Source organism: Plectropomus leopardus, chromosome 12 (genome assembly GCF_026936395.1).
Source record: "Plectropomus leopardus strain MGB_pleo_1.0 chromosome 12, ASM2693639v1, whole genome shotgun sequence".
NCBI classification, from domain to species: Eukaryota; Metazoa; Chordata; class Actinopteri; order Perciformes; family Serranidae; genus Plectropomus; species Plectropomus leopardus.
In genome coordinates this window covers 22,481,831-22,500,184 of record NC_142187.1, presented here as the reverse complement: position 1 = coordinate 22,500,184, position 18,354 = coordinate 22,481,831, and the positions used below count along the sequence as shown (strand labels likewise).

At 42.5% G+C, this 18,354-nt stretch overlaps 1 protein-coding gene across 1 annotated transcript in view; it reads left to right on the top strand.

Moving 5' to 3' along the window:
- The first annotated feature begins 367 nt into the window (after positions 1-367).
- bcl2b (BCL2 apoptosis regulator b) overlaps positions 368-18,354 on the top strand; it is a 37,800-nt gene continuing 19,813 nt past the window's right edge. The window contains exon 1 of the mRNA XM_042497777.2: positions 368-1,485. Coding sequence (XP_042353711.1) covers positions 934-1,485 — 552 coding nt within the window. The 5' untranslated portion in view covers positions 368-933. The remainder of the gene's footprint in view (positions 1,486-18,354) is intronic.

Sequence of the window (18,354 nt, the reverse complement as noted above, 5' to 3'; positions counted from 1 at the left end):
AGGGAATCAAAGAAACACAGGGAAGTTGCACACAGGTACATGAATTTTGTACTGCCAGGTTGGATCTCCATCCACAAGGGGGTGGCTGGACCACATCAAAGCAGCCCCACAACAGAAGGGCATGCTCCTCATGAATTAACCAGGATCCTCTAAGAGCTTTTCTTGCACGTTTTTGTGAGCAACTAACTTGAGGTTGTTTTTATGTTATTCTGAGTGAAGTTTGTGCGGATTCCAGTCATAAAATTGCTGTTTTAAAACATGCAATCACGAGAATAGGGGCCATTAATGATTTTTAGTGCAGTTCTTCATGTGCACTTGGAGTCTCCGAGCGCAGCCAAAGGAATTACTTTGCGTAGCTGACGTCAGGAATACCTCACCAGCAGCACTGGCGGTGGGCAGGGAGCTGCTGAGGAGGATATGAGGAGCAATCGTGGAAGAGGACTCAGTCCGACCTTGTCTGGCTCACAGTCCCGCGCCTGGTTGTGCGTAAACGCTGCTAAAATAGTTGGCGGCGTTTGAAGCCCCTTCAGGCGCGTGCAACTTCAGCCTTCATTCATGCTTTTATCCGCGCGTCTGGGTGATGTGCACAGGAATAGATCAACACTACTCCAACCTCTTCCGCATATTGGATTTCAATGCAAAGAGAAGGTCGCCAACGTCCCTCAAAGGATTCGAGAAATGAAGACTGCTGCTGACACGGACTCAGTATTTTTTCACTTTTAAAACGTTTTTCTGCGCAGCTTTTAGGGGATTTTCTGCAACTCGCGAAGCATTTGCGTCCTGTGTGGGATTACTCGTTGCACTGCTTGTATTCGGACACAATCGAGTTTTGGATCACCCTGTGCTCTGCACTGAAGAGTGCACAAATTCGTTCATAATGTATTTAATTTAGGGCAACCTCTGTTTATACAGTCAGTGCCAAATTTAACCGGAATGGCGAACGAGTGTAATCGCAACATTGTGGAAAAGTATATCTGCCATAAACTCTCCAAACGGGGCTACGTGTTTGGATTCGATGATGTCCGGGATGAAGATGCTGCTAATAATGGGTCGATAGTTGTCCCTCCACCGACTTTGGTGCGCCGGTGCCGTGAAGCCAGCACCGGGCCTGAGAGCGACAGCATCCCCCACCTCTGCAAGCGGCTCGCGCAGTCCGACCCGAGCGCCGCCGCCATCCACAGAGTCCTCCGCGAGGCTGGAGACGAACTTGAGAGACTGTACCAGCCGGACTTCACGGAGATGTCGCGGCAGCTGTATCTCACCTCCACCACGGCGCAAAGGAGATTCGCCGAGGTGATAGACGAACTGTTCCGGGACGGGGTGAACTGGGGCCGGATTATCGCTTTCTTCGAGTTCGGGGGCACGGTGTGCGTGGAGTGCGCCGGCAAGGAAGAGATGACAGCGCAGGTGGACAACATCGCGGAGTGGATGACGGAGTATTTAAATGGACCTCTGAACAGCTGGATACAAGATAACGGGGGATGGGTAGGTCTGATTCCGTGTAGTTGAGCGCTTTGCAGTTGTGTGCCACGGGGGCGCAAAAGTCCTCATTTGCTCTGGTTGATAAGGTTGTAATTAATAAATTAACCTCGTGTGTAAATATTTAACTGAGATCAAAATGTGCATTCTGATATGACTTAATAGAAAACCACAGCTGTAGCCGATTAATATAAATCCATTTCTCTAGATGTGCCTATTACGCACGACAGCGCTAGACATGGACGGCGTCATTCATGGGCTGCTCTGATTGGATGTTCACGGTGGCTGTTAAACTTATTCAACCAATCAGACCACCTGCTCTGTCACACCTCCCGACGCTCTATATAAATCCCGCCCTATCACAAGCGAGCCAGTGGCTGTCACGCAGCTGTCATAGAGCAGATGGGAGAGCCTAATATGCTCTAGTGGCAATAAAAGCCTCGAAAAACAGTAATTAACGCATTATGATAGAAAAAGCTTTATGACAGTTTCAACATTTACTTGTAAAGAAAGCTTCATGCCGCAAAGTGGTCCTGTGCTGCTGTGATGTGATGTGTTGGGTCATGGTTGTAGCAGCAGGGAGGAGGCCAGACACATGTCAGCAAGCAGAAAACTATTGAATTAATGTGTTATGGCCTCTGGGCACGGCTGGACAGGGCCTCGCCATCAGGGCCATTTTCTGCACATCTATGTGACACATAAACTTCAGGTAGTAATGAAGAGAGGCATCTACCCTCCTTCTCTACCTGCCTACACACTAGGGGTGGGAATCATCATAGAAATCAGAATCACAGTACCTTATTGTCATTGTACAGGTGTACAATTACATTCTGCACTCCCTGAGTGGAGCTTAATAAAATGTGAATAAAACACTAAAATAACTAGTAAAAGGTAAAAAGTGATTCAGTTATGAAAGGTCCCAAGATACAGTATAATTAAGTCACGATACAATAATATTGCAATTTTAAATGTGATGCGATGTGCCAATCATCGCAATAACATATATTTCAATTTATTTCCTTTTTTCATCCGTAATTGTCCCAAAAGGAAAAATTTGTCAACATATGTTTTATCTGTTATGATAAAATTCTTAGTCTGTTCATCTCAGTTATTCAATTATTTTCATTGCAGCAAAATGTATCTAGTGGACTGAAAAAACAATTGATTTTATTATTCTAGTAGGCTCCCAAATGCTCCCAAACTTTAATTTTTTTTTGTCACTGTATTAGTTCATGACTTATTACAGAGCTCATGTATTGATGACATTCTTTTCTTTTTTTTTAAATGACAAATTACATGAATGGGTGTGTCACCCAGTGGTACATCAGAGTAGCAAACAATCTATATGTAATTCTAAATAAATAAAGATGGATAATGACAGTTATTACAATACAGGTTTAATTTTTTACAGCGTTATCGTAATTTTGAAAACGTAGAAAAATAAGTTTTTCTTCTATCTATTTGTAATATTAATCATATATATATATATATATATATTTTTTTTTTTTAAATGGTACTTTCTGTCTTTATCTATGCGATATTGCCACGCAAAAAATATCGCAATACTATGCTGTACTGATTTTTCCTCCACCTCTACTACACACTTCACATTCATTGAGAAGTTTTTCTTATCATATCCATTTTTGTAGCAATTCTCCTTTTCTGCAGCCTCCTCTTCTGTGCTCCTCGACAGCTATTAAACCAATCTGCCACGAATTAGCCTCTAATTAGCAGAATTGCTCTTAATGAGAGCATAACATTTGTGCTGCCTGGTTATCTTAGCCGGAGGGTATCAAAAATTTTGGGGGGTGTCATCAATGATTCATATCGAACATTTCATCTCAAAGGGAAGGACCATTTAACATTCCCCTTGAGTCTGCCTTGCCCCCGGAGGTGGCAGGTTGTGCCACATATCAAAGGCAGGCAACAGAGGGAGGGCCCCTCCAGGAACACATAATCACATAATCTGCAGCCGCTGTGTTTAACACACAGTTCGCTGTGCATCTAGGTTGGAGCTCTTTTGTCTGCTTTTTCAGACCTGTGCCTCGAAGCCGGCGCAGGCTGGGCTGCTGAGATGCCTGCTCGGGGTCTCTGGAGCCCGTGCCCACTGTGCGATAATGTAGGTCATCATAGTCTGTGTTTTCCAGCTGGGTGGAAATGACAGTGTCTCTGCTGCTCTGCATCCACTGGAGAGACAGAGAGTACAGTCTTTAATCCAAAGGATTATTCAGGATTATTTGAAAGCGTATGTTTCCACTTTGGGTCATTTTGGGGGATTTCTGCTCTCAGCACTGAGGGAAAATTATTTTGGCTCAAACTGAATCAATTTAATACAGAAACATGCGAACTTGTCAGTTTCTACCTGGGATGTTTTGATCTTCAGTACAGACAGATAAGACACTGATGTTGATTTATATAATCATTTGAATGCCTGTCAGGTGGGGAATTTCCTGAGGTGTGTTTTTCAGTTATTACCTGACATTTAATAACCGACACTGCAGACACAGAGCTTTGTCTGTGCTCTACTTTGGCTTTGTGAAATTCAGCTTATCCTTTTTTATTGACTTGCTGTGTTTGAAATATAGAAAAGTCGCTCTATCATTCAACACAAGCCAAAAAGGTCTTTTCCCGTGTTTTTTGTAGCTATGCTTACATACTAAAGGATATGAGATTTTTCTTAGGCAACTAAAAATTTGTTGTTTTTGTTCTGGTGTCTTTCTGAATTATGCCCCCCACCCTAAATTGCTAAGATTTCTTATCAGAGATTTCCGCTGAGTGGTGTCAAGGCTGTAGACAGGATCTTAGGTTATGCGTCCCTCTGACCCAATGCACCTGCTCTTAAAATAATCTAACCAGATGCATCAAAAGAAAAGAATCATGTTTTAAATATTTGGATCTTTCATGTTTGTTTATTCTTCTCTGCGATCATACGCTCTGAAAACTTTTATGTCCACATGTTAAGTCCTAAATGTGGTTTCAAAATGTCTCTGTGTAGCCAGGAATCAAATTCTGGTACTGATGAGTGAATCCCTTTGTGCTTTAGGCCCTGTCTACACCTATACAGATATTTTAAAAAACACATACTTTCCTTTTACAGAATATTCACATACACAGTAAAACGCAAAAGCAGCCTCCCCTCATTGCAAAGATAATAAAGTTAAAAGGTCACCTTTTTCCAAACACTAACCAGAGATCTCATCACCTTTGATTCCCCTTCGATATAAGGAGTTTACTCAAAGACAGTGATGCTCTGGATATGTCTAAGTTTTCCTACCATTTGCCATCGACAACAATCACTCTCAAAACTGACTCATCATCCAGTTCGACTGGTCCCGATCCAAAACGGTTTCTAGTGGACTTTAAACAGTGGATGCTAAGGTACGCTGGGCGCAGCAAACGCCTCAGTTCGTCCATAAAGTGGTACAGCAGTAGGCTACTGACTTTTAGGAGTGTAACGATACATCAATCTTTATTGATTCAATGATCAACTATCCAATATTACCAATGCAAAGTGGAAACACTGATACATATTATCATGTTATTTTGAAAATCCCATGTCTTTTACACCATTTGCATTCAAGCACAACTCCTTCCTAAACATTCAGTGCTAGCAGCCTAGCACCAGGCAGACAATGGCAAACAGCAAGAAAAGAGACAATAAGGACATATACAGATATCATCTCATATCGATCACAGGTCCCTGAATTGATCTTATCGAATTCATATCGTGGCAGACGTTGTGGCATCAGTAAATATCATTTCAATGTCCAAAGAAGTGATATAATATCATATCGTGATGGAACAGGTGATCTACACCCCTACTAAGTGTACAGTCATTAGATCAGGCACTGCTAACAAAATATCAAAGCAGTAGTCTGCTGTTGTTGTTCCACATGCTCATGCATGCACGAATTGAAGATTTTATATCATTGTATCATTGTGTCTCAAATGCTCTGTCACACAGATACACAATAACTAGAGTTTTGACAAGTCTACCTTAAAAAAAACTTAGCTTAGATCCCTTGAGGCAAACTATAGGTCACTAAGTTTGCAAGTGGACGTGAGGCCAAACGAAGAGGAAAATAACTGTTTTCAAAGTACCTGAATACATATAAAAAGGGCCTTAAGATAGTCAAAATGAAATGTCTGAGTCATAAACTAGTGGAATCAGCCAATAAATACCCACCATGTACCTTTTTAATTGTAGGACATAAACACCCCCCAGCTGTTTGGGCAAGTTCCCAGAAAAAACGGGGACATGACCTCAGTGTCCTCGGTAGTAACTACGACCCTGACAATAGCTGCCGCTGTTTGGATGTTATCTGGAAACCAATCTGTTTTAGTGTGAAAGCTTTTTGTGATGACCCAAATGTGTTTTTATGTCTAATCTCCTTATCTTGGACTTTGCTTTGGGTTTCTATCCATTTGGGGTCACACATTTTCGAGGTCAAAAATATTTGTCTGTCGATTTATTAATTTCATCCACCATCTGGACACTGGTGCTGCCTCTGGCTCTGTGAGGGGACAGACTTTAACAAGTGTATTATTTTCTCTTAATTGGGTTTACACAGCTTTGACATAACAATGAAGACACAGAATAAACAGTTCTATGTGCGTTTAGACAGGTTGGATTTAAAGACACTTACGCTGCCTATCGTGTTTTTGTATGCGAGAGGTGACTCCTCTGTTTTCCACCACCCTTAAAATAACAGCTGGGGGCTAATCAACCTATTACTGACATTATGACATGTGAGAGTGGCATGGAAACAGCTTTCTATCAGCCACCCTCTGTTTCCTGTTGTTTTTGAGACAATTTGAGCCCGAAATAGGAATGCCCACTAATCACTGTTGAGTCTAGGCATCACCGGTGAGTCAAATACACCTTTGGTTAAACAAAACTATCTGCCCTTCAGACATAACAAAGCAGTTACTGTATTTGCAAAAAACCCCAGCTGAGGGTGAAATAGGCTCCCAGTCTGCACTGACTACTTCCCACACTCTGGGATGTAAAAAACTGTCCTTTCATTGTCCTCAACGCTCACTTTTCTCCACTGTATCAATTCATCCTTTGTGGTGGCAGAAATTGCACTCATCAGGGGACGATTGCATTTCGGCTGCAGCCTCACAAACACGTGGTGCACCTGTGTTTATTTACAGGTCCTCTCAGTAAATACCAAGTGATTGAACAAAGTGATGGACGGCGTCCCACTTCTGAAATTACATGCGTGACCTCAGACATTTGACTGGTTGAGGGGGCAGCACGGAGCAAAATGCCAAAATGTGCTCTGAGAGATAAACAGCGGTTGCACAACTTTGGAAGGCTAACTGACACAGCTCCAGAAATGATGTTGACAAATTTATCTCTTTGGTCCAAACTGAAATATCTCAACAACCATTAGATGGATTGTAGTGGAACATGGGCAGACATCTATGGTCCCCAGAGAATTAATCATACTTCATCTAGTGGCAACATTCAACCTAATTGCCAGAAAAAAAACATTATTTTGTAGCTGATACTTATGCTTTAACAATGCCATGGTTAATATGTTAGGTTTAGGCACAAAAAACACTTGGTCATGATTAGATAAAAGTTCATCATGTTCATGATCATGTTTTTGCTTAAAATACCCAGTTTTGGGCGCACAGTCTCTGCTGGAAAATCTGTGATGTATTGGTAAAAAAAAGCACCCACTTTTTATACCACTAACGCTACTGGAAAAACAGCGACAGGTCCCTTCAGATCAAACACATCTGGGGCCTAAAAAGCAGCTAGAAAGACAGCGATAGGTTTCTAAAAAACACCAATGTTTGGTGCCTGAAAATCCGCTAGAAACACAGTGATGGCTCGTCACAAAACATAATATACAAAACAATATTGCCTACAGAGCTGGTGGAAAAACAGTGATGGGTCACTACAAAACACCCATGTTTGGTGCCTAAAGAGCAGCTAGAAAAACAGCGAAGGGTTGCAACAAAACACCCTCATTTAGTGGCTAAAATGTCACTAAAATCACAGCAACCTATCACTATAAAAATGGTCTGCAGCTTGACAGGCATCTCGCATAGGTGACCTGCCATCCACCACTCCCTACACCCCTTGATGATGTCAGGTCATGTACTACACCTCTTTGAAATTGTTGATATGATATGTATGAATCATGCAAATGTAACATGGTTCGCAGAAAGATATAATGCCAGCATTTTCTTCTGGCGACTGGGCTGCAACATCAGTTCTGACTTTTATTTCCAAATACCTGCAAAACTAATAATATCCCCATCACAGTCAGGTGTACTACTTCTTTACTGTTGTTTGGAAAAGCTCACAATAATATGGCAAACATGGTACATATACCTGCTGAACACCAGCACGTTAGCATTGCCACTGTGAGCATGTCAGCATGCTGACATTATTATTTAGCACGGTACAGCTGGCATGGCTGTGGGCGTGTCTTCTTTTTATGTAGTATACAGGACAAAGGACTTAAATCACCTGAAAACCTTCTTTGATGTGTCAAACAGCAGGATCAGGTGTCTGAGGAATGCTGCAAGCCGGGTGGCCTATTTCTGTGTCATAGGTGTGTGTGTGTGTGTGTGTGTATGAGGGAAAGACAATGTAAGTTGGTTTGGGTTGGGTCCATCCTGTGGGGGATTCCCTGAGTACAATCTGCTAGTCGACGGGTGGGACCTGCATGTTGCTACGGTATTGCGGGCATCTGGTTGCGCCCCACTCCTCTCTCGTTGAGGCAGAGTGGATCTGGGACAGCGAGGAAGTCATTAATCTCCATATAGGTGACATGTCGGCAGAGAAGGGGAGGAATAAAAAACCCAAACAAACTCGCTCACAAAGGAGGCGCCTGCAGCTCACAGGAAAGCAAGAAAAAATCCCAATGAGATCTCGATTACATCCAATTTGTGTCTCCTAGATGCAACTTCAATATGTTAAACACAGTCAATACTAACCATGGCAACGTTCAGGAAGTGTTCATGGCTATGTTTCTCAGGGCTGAGAGCGGTTCTCCTAACAAAACAAAACCATGGTTGGGGAGACATGCTTTACAGTGTAATGAGCTCTATAAGTCATGATTGATGCATCCGTTCTAAGCCAGAAATCGTTTCTTTTCACTCTGCGGGCTGTCACAACCAGTTGTTTCCTTTCTACATATGTTAATTTGTGGTTGTTTATCAGTCTGGCCTCACAAAATTAGAGTGCAGGACAAACTCTGCTTTCCTTTTTTCCAGCAATCAGATGGAGGAATAAACAATTACTCATGCAAATAGCATTTAGGGGCTTTTCCCTCCCACGCATCATTTCAAAATAGAGAAATAACAAGATAATTTCACTGTTGGAGAGGCAGAAAATGTCCATAGCGAACACTGAGTTTTGATGTTGACTCTCAGCTCTGTAGTGGAGAGCGTACACCACAAAAGAGCTCAGTGTGGAGAGGAGCAAGCCAAGGTTTTTCCCCATACTGTACCCCTTTTGCTGCGCAGTCGCTCGCCATCTGCCACTGTGTTTACACCCATCAGCCCGGCAACTGTAATCTCAGAAACATTTCCTACAGACGCAGGCAGCTCTGGGCTGCAACTCTCTGAATTAGTCTGACATGCACACTTTCTTTCAGGAACAGGCCTGGAGAGATCTCGGGTCTCTCTGCTGTAGGGGTCTCTGATGCACAAAGACCTTTGTTCCAAATCTGCAGTCCTGTGTTTGGAATACTTTGGAAAGCAGATCTAATAACACTTTCAAGTTTAGCTGGTGCAGTGACAATAGAGTGACTGCTTTGGTCACTTTACTCTGAGGTCACTTGTATCTGAATCACTGCCTAAATGAAACAAGTAGCTGACTGTTAGGTACCTATAATGACATAGATTACATGTTATCTAATCTACATTTAAAACAGTGATACAATTTGTCTTTCCGTATTGCTTGACGATGATACGTTTCCATCACAAAATTCACAAAAGAAAAATACTAGATTTCAGACCTTTTTCTGACCATTTTCACCAAAAACCAAATATATTTTCTTGCACTAATGCCTGCTGTGCCTTATCAGCCTCCAGCATTTCTCTACATAGAATAACAAACATAAGGTTTTGTTGTAGCTGGATATGGTGTGATGAATAATTCAGCTTTGTATTCAAAACTGCAATTCTTTTATTTTTCCAACAATAAAATCAAGTCGGCCCTCAAACTGTAGACATGCTGTCAGTCTTAATTATAGAACAGGCTGGCATCATGAAGACGCGCCGTCTCTCTGAAACTAAAATCCACCCAAACAAAGGATGTTTTATGATACTGTTGACTGGAACGTAAGGTCAGACATCGAGTTTGATCTCTTTGCAGCTCGACATGACACTCCTTGCTTTTATGTTGCGCTTACGCCATCTTAACCATTCCAAACATGCCAAGCATTTCATGAGCACAGCAGAAACGTGCAGCAATGGAAATCAATTTTTACAACACGGTTAGCAGAGAAATATTTTTTCTTGGAATATAATTCTGGTGCGTTGTGAGCGCTGTGCCTATTTCCACGACCTCACTTCTCCCCAGAGACCCTCCGCCCCATCCTGTGTGCTTATTTCTGGGCCTCCTCAGGAGAGGTGGAGGAATGTCTGCTGGAGAGCAGCGACTGTGAATAAATAATGGAGACGACCTGGGTGTTTCTTTCCTGAGTGGCCAGTGAAGGGTGTGGGCGACTTTTGTTGTCAGACGATCATGTCAGCTGAGTATGCTTCATTCAGGAACTACTGTAGGTGGTTTGCGTGCTGACGGGTGTGTGGTTTATTTATGTTTGCCTCTTGCAAAATTGTCTTTATGTACGCCTCTGGGGCCATGTGAGCCTACTGAGTGGTGTTTGTGAATTCAGCCATATGATTGTGTTTGGTTTGATTTTTTTGTAGAAATCAGTAATCACCTAAACCCGCTGTTTTCCTGTTTCATGAGGGACACGTGCCGAGCTGTTTAAAAGCACTACTATTCCAGTCAGAACACACACTGATGAATAATATATAGAGCAGATAAACTCGGACACTAAGTGGATGTCCCTCAAGTAGAAACCCAAAGGCTGTCTGCGCTCCAGCCAAGAGTCTCTCTCTCCTTTCTTTTTTTCTCACCCTCTTTCTCTCTCTATCTGTCCCTTACCTCACCGCCATCGACATACTCACACAAACGCACACGTGCCCAATCCACTCATAAACAACACACTAATACCCTGAGACCTGGCTTTCAGTGTCAGGTAACGTTCCAGATTCGTGAAAAATGCAGGGACATGTGAGAGGCCTCTAAATATAGCAGCGTTACCATCGCTGCTCCCGTGTGGTCCTTTAATTGTCATGTTACACATAAATCCCTGCCCTGTTGGCTTCAGCACTATCGCCTCGTTCACATCACAATCTCGCTCACAATCTACACAAGAAAAAAAAAAAGGTCCCAATGAACCATTTGAGATGGCAGATAAAAGAGTTTTCCACCTCTCCTGTCATGGTGGGAGCTGGATAATGAGGAGCCTACTGAGACACTAGCTGACTTTGCCACTGGGCACACCCTTGCAAGCTGCACAGCATATCAATATAGGGCAAGGTTAAACGGTTCCTCCCATTGTCTAGCTACTGTAGATATTTCTAGGACAAACCCCCAAAAGGGTTTCAAAAGAGATTTGATCTTCTCAATTAATTTTTTGAGCAACAATAGCCACCACTGATTGAAATGCAGCTGGGAGTGTATCATAAATGACTTCCTTGTTCACAAAGAGAGAGCCTGTTGCATGCATAGCATAACCTAAATGGTTGTTAAAGGGCCAGTTTCCACAAAACTTTCTCACTTACCCCTCGCAGCTGTCAGTTCCTGCAAAATAATCAATCCCATTACAAAAGTTTACAGAGATTATTAAAATCTCTAAAACATGCAACATTAGCCGATTTTGCACAGCTCGATCAAGGCAGGAAAGTCATGCTGTTATTCCGTCTCGCTGTTCTGTATAAAATGTACAATCGTAGCGTGGGGCGAAAGAGTTGTTTCACCTTTACGTTAGCAGCAGAGGCAGTAACAGTGCAGAATTGACGTCTTTGTAAGAGGGAAAGCCAGTGGAACGGACAATGTGTTATGTGTGCGACCCACCGATAAGACATTTCAAAATCACTGGCAGCAGTTAGCAACTAACTCTCAAAGAAGAACAGCAACCAAATATGTCCACAAATATGTTCTGAGGGTGGGAGCTCCTCACCCTCAGAACAGAAGACACAGCCACCATATAACAAAAACGGTAAATTATTGTTATTGCCATGTTACACCATTTTCAATGTTTAGAAAGCACTGCCTGATGCAAATATTTTATGTCACAAAGGAGGCTGATGCTGTTGAGGTACATGTCTCAGCATACTGTCTTAAATCATACACCGAGCAGCATTATGTCTGCATTGTTTGCTTCTGTATAAAGAAGTCGGTGTAAGGACGCTCCTTTGTTGTGGCGCTATCATGGGATCTCTGTAAAAGGGGCTATTGTTTCTGGCAAAAACACAATGACCCCCTTTACTCCTTGCATTAAAATGTGTTTTGGGGGATCAGATTCCGGTTGGACTGTGCTTTATCACATGAAAGTACAGGTGTAAACGCACCCAAAACCCATTAAAAGAATGTAAAAATTAAAACTAGACACAAGACACTCGTGGGCGGAGTCAAAACAAGACCAAGTGTCGCTTTCAATTTGGTCCAACAAATGTATACAAAGTATACCTAAGTTAAAATTGGCAATGCATATCGCAACTGAGCCATTTATGAAGCTATGGTTAACAGTAGGTGCATACTGGCCTTAGCCCCGCCCAAGACAATTGTGACTGGTTTAAAAAAATGCAAAAAACCCATAGCATTTTATTCCCTATACCACAGTGAGTGCTTTCAGAGCTTTCTCCATCTCTGACACAGCGCTTTGGTGATAGGTCCAGCTACACAGCTGCTGAGTGGCGCTGGTCACCTTGCATATAAGAGAAGCAAGGAAACCAAAACAATAGAGTTTATGGCCATAAAACCAAAAACAAGGAGCTGAAAGGTTAAAGTGCCCCATAAAGTTGACAGAAGATGCTGAAATAACGCATTCAATTCCAGTTACTACAAGAGACACCATCATTTAATGAATCATTAACATAAAAATATGCCTGTCCAGATACCACCAGTGTTAACTATGTAATTTTGTGATTTGGGGGAATTGACCCTTTAAGGTTTACAGAGTTCATAAGCACACACAAGCAGGCAAACACAGAAGCGGATGTACTGGTGCAAATCAATTATTTGCTGTCCACAAAATGGCTGTGTACACACTCACGCGCGGATGCATACACACATACACTGTGGCACTTCGGCGTGTGCACACAGAAGCGGATGTGGTAGTGTGAATCAATAATGCTGTGTTGTCACAGTGACATGTGAGCCATGGCAGGGAGCAGATGGCCCCAGGGTGCCTAGCTTCCTGTTAGTCGTGCCAGTCAGCCTCAACACACACAAAACATGCTTGCACACACACACACACACACACACACACACACACACACACACACACCACTACAGTCTCCGCTGGGATTTCCCGGTGCAACTAGCCACAGCACTGGCCATTAACAAACAGCATGCCATTATTGGCTCTTCTCTGAAATGCTGAGTATATGCCCTCCAAAAAAAAGAACAAAATGACAACAGCCAGATGATGGTAAATAGATTTCTCTGCCTCGTCCGTGGAGGTCTGGGGTAAATAATTCTCTGCACCCCCTCCCGAATGTGATTTTTGGCAGCAGAGCAAATAGCCCTCAGGAAATCTGATCCGTGTCAGTGGACGCTAAGTGAGGTCAGCCAGTGCTCAGGTATCACTTTGACTATGTGGTATTGATTGAGCATTTCCGATAGTTTGTGTCGGTATCTCTGAGCAAAGACTCAATTAACGCAGTGAACCAGCAGCTGTAAATGTCAGATCGTGTATGAAGGTGATTTATTGAAATTCATGCTGTAGTGTCTCTGTGGAAAGACCTTGGCGAGATGTTTTAACACTTTTATGCTGACGGCTTTCAGTTGGGGTGTGTGTGTGTGTGTACAACCGAGAGCTCTCACTCCTGGTAAAGCTCACACAGCACCACCCTGTTGGCAGTCACCTTTGATGACGACTGATTAGGTTTGAAGTGCAGAGAAAACGATTCACCCCTGACGTTTGGAAGATAAAAGCTTTGCCAAGGGAGCGTTGCCGCCGATTCCTAGTGTTTCAGGGCAGTGATCAGTGTTCATGAAACTCCTTGCCATCCCGAACTCTTGATGTCCTCCCAAACCTACAACCAAATTCTGGCAGCGTGCTGCAGTGAACAGACATTTTGTTGCTGTCACAGATAACCCCTGCTGTTTTCAGAGGACTACTACTGCACGCCACTTCTGACACGGATAGATCTCGCCGGCAGGAGCTTACCCAGTATTGCCACAACGTTATATTACATCAATTTCACTGGGTCTTCTCTGAAGGTGTGCTGCCTTTAATTGGTTGTTGGGCTGTCATTACAACTTCAAATAATGACAGATACTTCAAAGAAAAAACAGAGAGAATTGAAAACTGGAGAACCGACAGTGATTCCTTTTCTTCTTGGGTGTTTTGTTTAGCATTTTTTGGCATTTTCTTTGACAATACAGTTATGCCTCACGCCTGTGTATGTTCTAAGGATGCAGCCGCCTTGTGACTTATGTCAGAGCAAATTTTTTATGATGCCTGGGTTCAGTTATGTCAGGCGCCATTTTGCTTTATAGAGGAGTGTGACATGTCTAGACGAGCTTCATGTCGGCAAATCTTACCGCGAAGAGTTTAATCAACTCTGCAAATTGACCTATAAAGTGTTTCATTTATCTTTCACATTTATTAGCTCTTGGTGGTGAAAAAGCTGTAAAAAAGAATGAAGAAAAAGTCCAATAAGTATGTATTTTCCGCAGTTAAAAAAAAAGAGTTTGATTATCAGCTAGCTTTGCAAACTCATTTTCTGATACCACCCAATCTATCATGGCGGGCACTCAGACCCCTTGACCTTCAATGTTTCCAGATTTGAATTAAAGCGAGTCCACATTCCTGCACTCCAGGGAGGACAGTGGGTTAAAAAATATTCCTGGATGAAATGAACGGACTTCACAAGGTGTCTTTGATCAGGAGGTGAGGCTAACCGGGTTGAGGAGGAGGAGGAGAGATGGAAGGGCAAGCAAGGAGAGGAGGCCTATAAAGCTATAAACAGGCAGTCCAGGCGTTCTCACTGCCACATGTGCTGCAGCCAGGTTTGGACTGCTGAGGTAATTGCTGTGAAGAAGTATGGATGGTTGGCAAAGTGCGATTAGGCCACCAGGGTTGAGAGACCAAAGTAAAATGGAGCTTGTAGAGCAAATGGCTTTGGTTTAATTGGAGCTCATGCTGTTAGAAGAGAGTTGGAGACGCAGGAGTAGATTAGCTCAGTCCATAGAAGTTTATAGAGCAAACTTGGATAAAGTTGACTGTTAAAGTCATCTGACTCAACAATCATCTGATTCTCAGCTGATACATCTGCTGACTTAGAAAGTAGAGGAATGTACTCGTGAAAAACACCCACATGGGCATTAAAGGACACAAAATACTAATAAAAAGGACTTTTTCCACAACCTCAGCTCAATATACAGTAAGTTTGATTTTTTCCTCTATGATTTAAAGGGACAGTTCTCCCAAAAATCAAAAACACATATTTTTCCTCTTACCTGTATTGCTCTTTATTGGTCTAGATTGTTTTGGTTTGAGTTGCCGAGTGTTGGATATATCAGCCATCGAGATGTTTGCCATCCCTTAAATATAGTGGAACTAGATGGCACTCGGCTTTTGGTGCTCAAAGCGCCTAAAAATACATTTGAAAAACTCAAAAGCAATGTTTAATTCCAGAAAACATGACCCAGTTAATCAAGACAATCCACAGACCTTTTTGCGAGCAGTTTCATGTATAATCTATTTTCTCTCCACCTGCAAGCTGTATCACCACGTAGAGGGAAGCATGCATCCACTGCTAGCACCACCGAGCTAGCTAACATGACACCTCAGCCGAGGAGGACAGCATTAATATTTACGTCTTGCACTGTCATGAGCATGAGCCTCTCGTCCATGACTAGATGCACGCATTCTTCTGCGTACTGCTATGGTTGGTGGGTGAAGTTTGGTAGCAGGAAAATAGTTCCTATACGAAACTGTACAATTGAACTGAAACTCGTGACAGCGGGTGATGTAAACATAAATGGCAGCGTCCTCATCAGAGCTGTAATGTTAGCTAGGTTAGTGGTCTAGCAAACATGCTTCGTTCTGCGCTGTCATACAGTTGGCAGGTGTAGATCAGCAGAAAGAAAATAGCTCCTATGTAAAACTGCTCACAACAAGGTCTGTGGATTATCTTGAGTAACTGGGTCATGATTTCTGGAATGACACATGGCTATGAGTTTTTCAAATGTAGAGCCAAGTGTCATCTACCTTCATAACATTAGAGAGAAGACAGACATCTCTGCAACTTGCATTAAAACAATCTAGATTGATAAATAGCACTACAGTTAAGAAGAAAAACATTTTGAGGTGTACTGTCCCTTTAAAGTCAAATTTTGTGGCAGTATATTCTGATATTCACTGCACAGCGGCATCAAGGCTTCTCAGGCAGTCACTGAATACCACTAATGACATTTTCCATGGATTATTCCAGAGACAAAATGCCAAAAGGGAAAAAAAACCCTCCTCTATTATGACACTGACGTGAGCCTTATTAGCTTTCCGTACATTTTCACAGCAGACCTTCATTGTCACAATAGGCAACTTATTATCATTCATCAGGTAGGCTGTGCTTGTTTCCCTTTGGTCTCTGCATACAAGACAGGGAAGGTCACACTGCTCCGAGTGAGCCAACTTGCGCCAGATAGTTCAAACAATCGGCCGTTTTGAAAGCACGCTGCTCAACATAGCTGTCTCCAAGGTCCCTGAGAGTCACATTGAACTCAGACCAAAGAAAGGATAAAAGACCAGGAACAGAAGTAGTGTCCACCCCAGCCCTTAGCTGCTTGAATAGGCCTTAATTGCATTCATCTCTATCTCAGTAAAGGATTTAAATGTTATTTTATTACGTAATGCGAGTACGGGGTGAAGTCTTGTCTCTTGTCGTCCGACTTGGTTATCTCAAGGTTCATTCCTTCTCATATCAGGCCTCTCGGGCACACAGTGCGGTTGTTTGTTTCCACACATCAATGCATTCCACTCATTCCTCTCCCCCTTGGATGAAAATCAGCTGGTTGCCTGAGAGAGAGGTCATTGAACTTTTCCCCAGTATTCCCAGCCTGACAAGGGAAAGGGGGGAAACGTTTTTGTTTTTTGTTTTTTCAGCCAGGGGAGCATTTTAGTTCATTCTGAGATTGCTTCTAACACAGCTGACATTACATATACTGCGGATATATGCGAAGTTTTTTCAGGCGGAAGTTGAGTTGTGCAAGAATAATTATTGCTTCCCCTTCCCCCCCTGTTTCAAAATGACCTCATGTTCCATGCAGGAAAGAGAGGTTTTGTCACGCATTGCACAATTTTAACTTGCAGCCTGTGGGAAAGCTGCGTTCTTTTCCATTTTGAGTTTAGATTTTTCTTCCAACATGATCTTTTTGAATTCCCTGATGCAAATGTGACAGCAGTGGTGGAAGAAGTGTTCAGATCTTTTACTCCTAAATGAACAAGTACTGCACGGTAAGAACTCTATTATAAGGAAGACTCTAGCATGCAAAGAACATACTCTTTCTTTAAGTAATGGGAACATACATTTTTTGCCTATAGAGCAGTTTTGGTTGTTTCACTTAAGACATTTTTTGTGCTTCCCATTAGTGTGAGATGAACAGGCCTCAGTTCAAAGATGATGTCACATAGTTCTGTGTACCAATCAGAAATATCTGAATCAAAATGAAGTGACAGTGGAGAGGTTGTTTGTTCATGTTTCCAGGCCTGTCAGTCAAAGCTGACCAATCCAACCCACGCAGTCCTGTCGAAGTTCATTAGCTTACAAGACCTGACAGTAAGCTACGGGGCTTTAAAGGGACAGTTCACCCCCAAATCGAAAAATCACATATTTCCTCTTATCTTTAGTGCTATTTTTTAGTCTAGATAATTTTGGTGTCACTTTCAGAGTGTTGGAGATATCAGCAGGATAGATGTATGCCCTCTCTCCAATATAATGGAACTAGATGGCACTCGGCTTATAGAAGCACCAAAAAACTATATTTGAAAAACTCAACGGCAATGTCTCGTTTCAGATATCATGACCCGGTTACTCAAGATAATCCACAGACCTTGTTGTGAGCTGTTTCATGCATGAACTATTTTCTTTCTCCACCTGCCAATTGTAGCACTGTGCAGAAGGAAGCATGCATCTACTCATGGAGGAGAGGCTCATGCTCATTACCGTGCAAAATGTAAACAATAATGGTGTCCTTCTCGGCTGAGCTGAAACATCAGCAGTGCTAGGTGAGCTAAAAGTGAATGCACGTTTGCTTCTGTAAAGTGATTCAGTTGGCGGATGTAGTCCCTGTGATAAGAAAATAGTTCCTACATGAGACTGCTCATTGTAAGGTCTGTAGATCATCTTGAGTAACCAGGTCATAAATTCTTAGTACACTTTTGCATAAAAATGATCAATCACTATATATATTACATTATTAGATTGTGATGTATCAAGGCATAAATAGCATTGTACTGTTGCAGCTGGTCAAAGTGGAGCTAGCTTTAACTACAGCACAGTGGTTTAGTCCAGTGGTTTCCAAAGTGGGGGTCAGGGCCTCCCTAAGGGTCAAGGGATATACCTGGGATAGAAGAAAAAACAAACTTCTTTCTCTTATCT